A 9,748-nucleotide genomic window follows, 5' to 3' on the forward strand; every position below is an offset into this window, starting at 1 on the left:
CGGCTAACAGCCCTGCCTCCGTCCGGTCTGTCCTCGGGGACGCCTCTCACACTGACAGGCACTCCGGTTGCCGATCGTAGATTGTTACAAGTCAACCACCGCCGCCCCTCCCAGGTGCCAGGAGCTATGTCGCCAAGCCCACTTCATAGCTTTGCATGGGGTTTCCCAAGAGCAACCCTGGTTCAGACCCTAGGCATCAGCAGCAGGGTGGAGCACAACGGCAGAACCAAGCCTGCACCGGCATCGGTACACAGCAGGAAAGCGTGCCCCTCCTCATGGCTGGCAGCATGCCTGAGCCCACTTGGGCAGCGCATGCCGCATTCGTAACCTATCAGGCGTACTTTAGGCATCTCTGCCGCTGCCTTCCAAGGCCGGCTCTGGGGACGACACTCCCTACGCTAGGCTCCACCTCCCACAAGAAGGACCCCTGCGCCGCCTTATGATTGGATGCGGGGAGGTTCTCCTTCCTTTTCTCGTTCGGTGGCAAAGAGGCGGTAGCAAAGATGGTGAGTGTCGGGGCTTGATACGAGACAATCCATTCAGCTTTGTTGCCATCCCGTCACCGTGGGGCTCCCCAGCTGCTGGGGTCTGATGGGCCGAGCTGCACCTAACGGGCTGAGGGGCTATGGGGGGTGGGGGGGAACTGAGTGGGTGCTTGTTCTCGCGTTCGGAGCCTGTGCTCCTGCGGCCTGGCGCGTCGCTGCCGGTTGTAGGGACGAGCTGCGGGCAGGGGGATATGCTTGGCCTCATGTGTTTCCGTGCTGTTAGTCTGTGAGAGCTGCCTAAGGCCTTGCTATTATCGTAGTATTCAGCTTCTCTTAAGATGTTTTTAAAGAGGCGGTGTAGGCCATACTCCTATCGTAGAATAGCCAACTGGTTGAAGATGAACTAGTTTTAACCCCCGTAGCATGGGCAGGGATAGCTTCTACTGCACCAAGTTGCTCAAGGTTCTAGTCAAGCTGGCTTTGAACACTGAAGGGGCTGGAGCCTCCACGATTTTGGGCAGCCTGTTCTGGTGCCTCATGACCCTCATAGGGAAGAATTTCTTCGTAATGTGTAATCTAGGTGTAGGTTCTTCCAGTTTGAAGCTATTACTTCTTCTGTCGCTATATACCTTTGTGAAAAGTTCTCCAGCTATCCGGTAGGCTGCCTTCAAATGTTGTAAAGCTGATATTAAGTTTCCCATGTATTAGGGTTATGGCTGTTCTTATCTGAAAGCATTAAGGGGATGGTAACGTAGGACTTTAAAGGAAATTTCCATGTGAAGGAAGCAGTAACATACAGGTTTAAGGAAACTCCTCACGGGTTGTTGTAGTGCTTGCGCTTGTAACCCATGTGATTCTTCAAAAGGTGCTTCAGCTTTTCAGACTGGTAGAGATTCGTAGGTTGCTCTATTGTTCAGAAAGTGGGGATGATGCTGTCAGTTTTTCAGCATACTTTTTAGCCATGATTTTTTCAGCCCAGGACCAGACCAATTAGGTTATAAGTTCATTGTCTGGGAGACTACTGACTTGCTGTGTCATGTATTATTTATGTCTTTACATAAAGTTTGAATTGTATGTGTAGCTATTGTGTATTATTTTGTGTCTTCTTTTGCAGAATGACACAGTGACCATCAGAACCAGGAAGTTCATGACAAACAGACTTCTTCAGCGCAAGCAGATGGTAAAGGAATATGCAAAATTGCCTTTAATTACTTACTGGTTTTGGGTTGCAAGTGTTCAGCCACTCCAAGAGGCTCTTAAAACCTCCAGGTTCCTATTGTGAGAGTTTATAGGTTTAGATGCATCGCTTTGTTCTGAAGGTGTTTAAAAGACATGTGGATGTGGTGCTTAGGGACACGGTGTTGTGGAACTTGGCTGTGTTAGGTTTGTGGTTGGACTCAAATCTTGCATGTCTAAACGATTCTATGAATTTGTAGACTTAAGAATGTTTCTGTATCAAATGAGTAACACTTTCTACTACTGAGGTGGGTTAAGCCTTAAGCTCATGGTGGGACTGTAGCATGTCGCTGTTGTATTGGATACTGACCTTATTACACAACATGTAAAAAAATTTTTTTAGGTGATTGATGTTCTGCATCCTGGGAAGGCCACAGTCCCCAAAACAGAAATCAGGGAAAAGCTGGCAAAAATGTACAAGACAACCCCTGATGTAATTTTCGTCTTTGGCTTCAGAACTCACTTTGGTGGTGGCAAGACAACAGGTTTTGGCATGATTTATGATTCTCTGGACTATGCAAAGAAAAACGAACCAAAGCACAGGCTTGCTAGGGTAAGTTATTTCCCAGCAACTTGGAAACCATTAAGATGGGCTTGAAGTGTTTATTTTCCTTCATGTTTAATATCTGTAGAAGCTAAAATTTTATTAGAGTACCATTGGCGTACCCAGAGTTGTATAAGAGGTCTTAAAAGAGCACGTTAGCTTCTGCGTTTGTAAAATATGTTACTTACTGTATGTTAAGGGAAGCTTGGAAGGTGACGATGATGTTGCCAGTGATGTTTGGCAGCAATAAAAAACTTGTCACTATTAAAGGTCTTGAGGAAGCATTAGAGATGGGGCTGATCCAGCTGCCTTAGTGCTTCTGTTCTGCGTTGAATCATTCATTAATGACCTTGTCTCACTATTTAGCTAATACTTCAAGTTTAAACAGTATTTGAAGAGTCTAGAGATAGTGAAACTTGATTTCAGAATTGCTACCAATGAAATATCGATAAATTCATCTTTCACTGTTTTTCATAGCATGGTTTGTATGAAAAGAAGAAGACCTCTAGAAAGCAGCGAAAGGAACGTAAGAACAGAATGAAGAAAGTTAGGGGCACAGCCAAGGCAAATGTTGGCGCTGGCAAAAAGGTAGGATGAGAACACCTGTAAGGCAGAGTGAGCATGTTGCCTTTGAAATGTTGATGAGAAATTCTTCAACAGAATAACACTGTTTTTCTTCCATTTCTTTCACCTGTTCTACTGGATAACAGAAGGTAATCTGTGTGGTGTTGCAATAGCTTGTTACCAGCTCAGTAGTGTAGTTTTGCTCCTCACTGCTGCAAGCATAGCTGATACAACATGAAACAATGCTTCTTAAACTCTTGTTTCCTAAGTCACTTGAGCTCAAGTTGAACTTTCATAAATCTAACAGTATTGCTCTAATTGCATAACTAACTTTAACACTTGTTACTGGAACTACCTAAGTATCTGATGTTTCTTCCATGTTACTGTTATTTATGGTTAGATTTTGTTAAGGATGGGTGGCATTGCAGGCAATAAAGGCAGTGTATAAACAAATAAATTGGGATGCTTGCTTTATTCTGGGTTGAAGTGATTCCCAAGATGTTTTCCCCTGGTGAGAGCTTCCTGTGCTGTGGCCAAAACTTGTGGCAGCTTGGAGGGAGGCAGAGCTCCTCCATTATTGAACTGTCCAAAACCCCACCAAAACTGAGGAATAGACTGGGTATGAAGGCAGTCATTTTCATTAGCAGCAGTCATCTTCATTTCCATTAGAAAAATACTAAGTAAGCTGTGCAGTTAAGAGGGTTTTTTGAAGTGTGTTAACAAGAAGAGGGCAATGGTTTTTGACACTTGGTTCTGTAGCTGCTAAAGTGCCTTGTCATCTTGACCTTTAGTAATCTTCAACTTTTGCTTTTTTTTCCACTTTCTTGGAATTCTCCATCAGAAATGAAGTATCTAGCAGGTACTGAAAATGAGCATGGATGTGGTGACTGAATTACACATCACTGAAACGTGTGTCAATTACTTTATCTGGAGTGCTGTACTGCCTTGCATACATGCATGATTGCTTTAAACTTGCTTCTGTGCTGTAAGATTCAGATAATTAACATCATGAACTTTTCTGTGTGACTTAAAATAAATTTGGCTAGCAAGACAGACTTTTGAGACTGTGAAGCAACATTAAATAAGGAATTCCCAGTGAGAAGAAATCCAAGAAACTCAATGCTGTTGATTGAACGCATTGGGTCAGAAAGCCCCAGCTTCTCATTCAAAGTAGTACAGTGCAATTGCACGAGTAACTTGATCTTTGTGTGAAAGTAGCTGTGTGTTTGTGAAAAGTCACATCACAACTTAGTGTATTTGAGTGTGGTTGGAAATTACAAGAGTTGGCGGTGTACAACTATTTAAACTACTAGCCTGCAGTATTCTAACACACAAACTACAATGAAATAAATCTTCATGAAATTAATTTTACCGCTGGATGAAAGTAAAACAATATGCTGCAAACTACTAGATGAGAACCTCTAGATAAGATTTGGAATGTTTTTCCTTTCTGCTTTAATGCTGTTTTAATAATTGAAGTCCATCAGCTGTTTATAGTGTAACAGCACAAATTAGCATTTGATATAGTAGTAATGCCAAAGTAGCTCTCTTGTCAATGTCAGGGGAGTCATTTAGTGTTACAGTGATACCAGTAGTATGGATGACATTGTTCTTCTCAAGAATATTCATTTCATGGTAGCTATTGTTGAGTGTTAATGCAAAATGGCTAATTCAATTCAATTAGTAAAGCTGTCCAGATCATAGAAATTTGCTTAAAGTCTATAAACACTTCAGAAACTGATGACCAGGAGTGTGTGCTGTGATAATTATAGAGCAGATGTGACTTCTGTATCGAGTGCTTCTCAAACTAGCATGCAATCTCAGTAGTAGGTGAACTGTTTTTTTTTTTAATTAGAGTTTTTTCATGTCTTTTAAAATGATCTTCTAGTTGATAAGCATGCATGGGTTGGATCCTAATTGTTCACCAGTTTTACTAATCTTTGTGTCCTTGCATTAAACTTGGAGACAATTTATGTGTTTGCTGGAGAACAATACAGTTGTTTCTGAGAGCTTTGTCTTGAAAAATGCATGTTTAGACATAATGGAGTAGCATGGTTCATCATCCTTTATCATAGCTATGTGGAGGAATTTTTAAGATGAGTCCTGGAATACGTTTTGGAATCTTCCTATGCAACCTGTGAAAGCCGTTTATCTCAGAAATGTTGTAGGCACTTGATTCTGGGATATGTTCAGGCAAGTCTATATTGTTGAGAGAGTTACGTACCACGTCGTCATGAAAACTCTTGAAATGGTGAATTGTTCTTGAATAGTTTTTTCACCTTTAAAGCCAGAAGCTAATTATGCTGATGTCTGACTTAATTTTTCTTCTGCACTTCCTTTCACTTCTCATTCCTTCAGAATTCCTGTTCTGTTTTGCCTGCAGTTTCAAAATAAGTACTTTAAAGTAGTTTGCGTTATTTAATATAGTCTGCAGCTAAATCATGACTTAATATATCCTGTCTCTAAACGATTGTTTGAGCTCTTAAAAGTTTTAACAAGTAGATGAGGATGTCTCTCTCACCTAGTGTTTGCATTCAGAGCAGTGACCTGTACACCCACTATAATGAAAAAAAATTTAAAAGTGTACTTTCTTGATGTCACAGCCTTTCAAACAAATGGTTTTATTTAGAAAAACTTAATTGAGCAGAAGAGTGAAAAGGTAGGCACTTTAAGCCATTGTAGCCTTTACATACAGTTGAACACACAGTTGCCTTCTTACAAAGGTTAAAGCTCTAAAGCGCTGTTGTCAGGTGATGCTTGGATTTTGAGGGAATGTGTGAAATCTAAGTTTTCAGGCTCTAGAGCAGTCAAAACTGAGGTGTTTCCTATCACATTTCACTGTGGTAGTTAGAAAAAACACATCATGAGTGTCAGTAAAAAGCCTCAAAGTTATTTTTTGATAAAACTGTTCTCTTATTAATTAATGTTTTGTCTTTTTCAGTAAATGAACATACTTCAGATGGAAAATGGATAACAGGTATGACTTCTGAATGCTTTGAAGGGGTAGACATTCAGTAGTTGGTTAATAGGTCTAATGTCATTTTATTTAATGTCCATGGTATTTTTGCTGATACAGAACCCAGTGCAAGAGCTGAAGTCCTTGAAAGACTTCAATATTTATAAGTTACTGTTGTGCTTACTACTGAATTCATAATTGATGTGACTTCACTGAAATATTTGATTAGTCTAAAGACCGAAATAATTAATTGGTTCGGAATTACTGTTGCTAAACTGTTGATTGATTGTTACTGTAAGCAACGCTTATGTTTGCCTGTTGTATGTATGCCAAGGACAGGGTGGTTCACCTTAGTTTTTATTGTTTTAAATAGAAGTGATGTATTTCCTATTTTGAGGGCAAATTTCTGTTGTATCCTTACAGACGAACCTGGTACTCTTTTAGACAAATCTTAAACTGGTTTTTAAATATCTTTGGTTCAGAAATCTTTGGTTTTTAAATATCTTTGGTTGTAGTCCTGCAGGCAGTAACTGTTACACTCAAAACTCTTGATTTTATAGAAATGGTTTGAACAGCAACTTAAGCAGTCTGTCTGTGAGCTGATGTAGTGAGTATAATGCCTTAAACAGCTGGCAAAGCACTTGCAGTTTCTTGAACTCTTCTGCAGAAGTGCCATAACCTAGGCTTTTGTTATTATGACAATACCATGAAACTTCTTATGTTCTAAGGAAGGCAGTGTGGCTCACTTGATTTGACAACCACTTTTTCAGGCTCTATAAAATTATGAGTGTAAAAACTGTTTTAAATGTGTAGCACTGATCTATCTTTTTCTTTACAGATTACGCAATTCTATGAAGAAGCGTAGTGTTATTCTGGGAAGACGTGTGTCATCTGGCTTTAACATCAAATAAACCATGTCAATAAAATGTTGGTTTGCCCTTCAGTTTTGATTTGAAAGCTACCATCTTGTAACGTTTGAGAAATTTAAACTACTGTGCTGTTTGCACTGTATTTTCATAGCCAAGCAACCACTGTTTTGAGTGTCAATTCAAAGTGAATCTACAGATAGTAGTGGACCTCGATGCCAAGCAGGCAGTGTTAGTTCATGGAGGTGGGTATGGCTTTTGTCATCTGGTGTTCAGTCTAATATGGAAAGTCCTTCTAAGATGTACTTGTTTGACTGCCTCCATTATATACACCTTTGTAATATAGCTGAATAGAAAACAAAATAACATAGACAAAGATACTCAAAGCTGCATAATTCTGCAGTTACGACTTTTGCTAATGAAGGAATCAGGCGTAACTTGCCTTTGTTCCTGAATTGTCAGGATAGGTGCTGGTGTCTGTCTGTGGTCTGTAGACTGCAGTACACCCCTAGTTTTTAATCTGGTTGCTTTAAAGGACTCATTTAAGATGGGATTAGTGGCTGGATGAGTGGATGGTGAAACAGGCATTACTTCTAAAGTCATAGTTTTGATTGTGAAGTCCTGTGGAAGTTAAAAGGCTTTTTGCTTGGCAGACAGACCTTCAAAGATAGGTACCTATTAGATGTTCTTCCCTAATGTATACATGTATTCAATTCTGGAGAATTAGTGGGGGGGCAGTATTAAAAGTGGAATTTGTGCACTTCAGATATAGTAAGTGCACTGAACTCTTCAGTCTGTAGATAGGTTTTAAGTGACAATACATTTTTGGCAAACACAAAGACTGTAAGGGCTATGGAGCAAATGTAGAACCTAAACTTGTTCTAAAGGTAATATCTGTACTGAACTTTGTACATAATAATCAACATCAAAGGAGATGTCATGGTATTAAATGTAATTGAACAATCACTAGGGAGTGGTGTGAACACAGCAATGCAATGCAGCAGTAGAAGGAAGACTTCCATAGCAATTTGTCATACAATAGGCTGAAAAGAAACTGAATTGTCCCCTGTCAAACAAGTCAACTCCTTTGGGTTTTTCCACTCTTCTGCAACGTTCTGTGTTGATGTGTCTTCCTTTATCCTGTCATTCTACCTGGAAAATTGCAAGCAACTGAAGAGCTGTCATCTGAAGTCTTGGTGCTTCAACACTCTGGAGATGTAGGCAGCTCTTCATGTGAGTTTCTGCTCTGCCAGCATTTTGCCTTTTTACACTACAGTGTAAGCAATGTGTAGCAGATGTTCTGTAATTCAGAAGTTTAATGCATATGTCATGCTGTGAAGACTCTAGGTTAATCCCCTTTCCTGTGGGAGGTAAAACAATTAAGTGGAAAGAATTGATGAACAGGAATCTTCACTTCTTTCCCTACCGTGAACTGAAGGTACTGTTTTATTTCCTGCTGATCTTGGCACATCCCATCATCTGTAGATACTAGTTTTTGTCACTCTTGCCAGCTTTTAGGCTTTGGCCTGGCCTTCATATTTTATCATCTCAAATATTTTATCTATTTGGTGTCCAATCTGGAGTCCAAATTGGAACTTGTAAATTAAACCATTGATGAATAATCTCAAATTGATATACATGGAAAGCCTTGTTGGAGTTGTGTGGTTTTTTTACAAGGTGTGAGGGGTTGAAGTTACCCCCAAAATGAAAATTGTCAGACTAGCTCAGAAGGTTTTGGAAGCAAATGAAGCTGTATTTAAAAGCAAACTCCCATCTAGAAATAAGAAATGCAATGAATATGTAGAATACATACAATATATGTACTATATATATTTATAATATATAAACAGCACAGACTCCTCTGAGCCCTCCTGGACGGATGCAGGGGACCCATTCACCTCCTTCTCATTACCTCACACAGTAGTCAAATACAGATACCTCTGGCAAGGCCACGGAAGAGAGAGGAAAGTTGCAAGCAGAAAGCAGAGGAGAAGAAAAGAGGAAGAACTGTTTATGCCTCTGCTCTATATTCCCGTTAGCAATCCAATGAATTATGTGGACCTTGTTATTTTTTTCTTTTGCATGCAATGGTAATTTATTTTACTTCTTTACAGCCAATGACTAGGCTACAGTTCCCCCTTTAAGCTCTAACACAAGGGGTATTATTATCAGAAAATGGGATTTTTTTTTTTTTTTTTTTTGTAGGAAGGAATCAAAATTGTATAGCTGGATTAGAAGACCATGTGAAGTCTTCCGGTGAAATACTTGAAAAGCTGGGCAGAAGCCTTAGGGCTTGACTTAACTGAAATTGGATCAAGTAGTTAGAGCTGCTTGCTGAAGATTCACCTCTATGTTCGGTGAGATATGTAAGGGGCAGCCAGGTAATGGTGGCCTCTGTCTGGAGGAGGTTGTCTAGAAGCCAAAAGACAAACCACAGCAGATCACATAATTAGGTACCATTGAAGCAGAGTCCATTTGGAGGAGCAGAGATTAGTGTCCTGGCGTCCTAGAAAAAAGTAACAACTTGGATATGGATGAAAGATAGTAAAATTTGGTATCGCTTGGGCAATGAGGTTGCTTTGTCTAGGGGAGCAGCTTGTGATAGGCTGAGGGGAAGAAATTAATCTGGTATGCTATGAGAAGACTGCAGTACCAATAGACAGAGGGATAAAAGGATGATGTGGGTTCTTGTAGTTAATAGGAAATTTGTCATTTAAGGAATCAAGTATGAAGGTGGATAGGAAATCTTTGCCGCAGTCAGAAATTAACTTGTCCATGTTATTCTGGTAAGTTCCTGTACAAAATTATTATCATTAGTTTTCTACACAAAGGAAATAAATCACTGTCCCATAGTAGCTGTTGATACTAGATTTGAATGGTAAGTTTAAAACTCTAATTGTGAATCCTTCCTGCTTATGCTTCTTTTTGAGTGAAACTACACATATTGAACTTTTGGGGGGCAGGTATTTTGGTGGTGCTGAGAGATCACATGAGTAGTTCCTTTTTTCTTCTTTTTTTTTTTTCTTCTGAATGCTGGCAAAGTTTCATCTGAGCACAAGAACTTTCCAACAGAGGTTGCAAATTTCATTTGCTTATT

General features: G+C 39.8%; 1 protein-coding gene across 2 annotated transcripts; it reads left to right on the forward strand.

Moving 5' to 3' along the window:
- The first annotated feature begins 456 nt into the window (after window positions 1-456).
- Window positions 457-6,706, forward strand: RPS24 (ribosomal protein S24). Of its 2 annotated transcripts, XM_054382124.1 has the most exons (7): window positions 457-506; window positions 1,600-1,665; window positions 2,065-2,274; window positions 2,743-2,853; window positions 3,671-3,688; window positions 5,771-5,806; window positions 6,624-6,706. In XM_054382124.1, exons 1-5 carry the CDS (start codon window positions 504-506, stop codon window positions 3,674-3,676), a joined length of 396 nt encoding a protein of 131 aa, XP_054238099.1. In that variant the 5' UTR covers window positions 457-503; the 3' UTR covers window positions 3,677-3,688; window positions 5,771-5,806; window positions 6,624-6,706. The 2 variants fall into 2 exon arrangements, with proteins under 2 accessions (XP_054238099.1, XP_054238100.1); XM_054382125.1 differs by lacking the exon at window positions 3,671-3,688.
- Window positions 6,707-9,748: the final 3,042 nt, after the last annotated feature.

The sequence above is a fragment of the Indicator indicator genome, chromosome 7, assembly GCF_027791375.1.
Source record: "Indicator indicator isolate 239-I01 chromosome 7, UM_Iind_1.1, whole genome shotgun sequence".
Taxonomy (NCBI): Eukaryota; Metazoa; Chordata; class Aves; order Piciformes; family Indicatoridae; genus Indicator; species Indicator indicator.

Bases quoted from the DNA above. Each gene is read 5' to 3' on its own strand.
- RPS24 (XM_054382124.1), top strand. The intron at 1,666-2,064 runs GTAAAGGAATAT...AAATTTTTTTAG, and splicing joins TTCTTCAGCGCAAGCAGATG to GTGATTGATGTTCTGCATCC. The intron at 2,275-2,742 runs GTAAGTTATTTC...TGTTTTTCATAG, and splicing joins CAAAGCACAGGCTTGCTAGG to CATGGTTTGTATGAAAAGAA.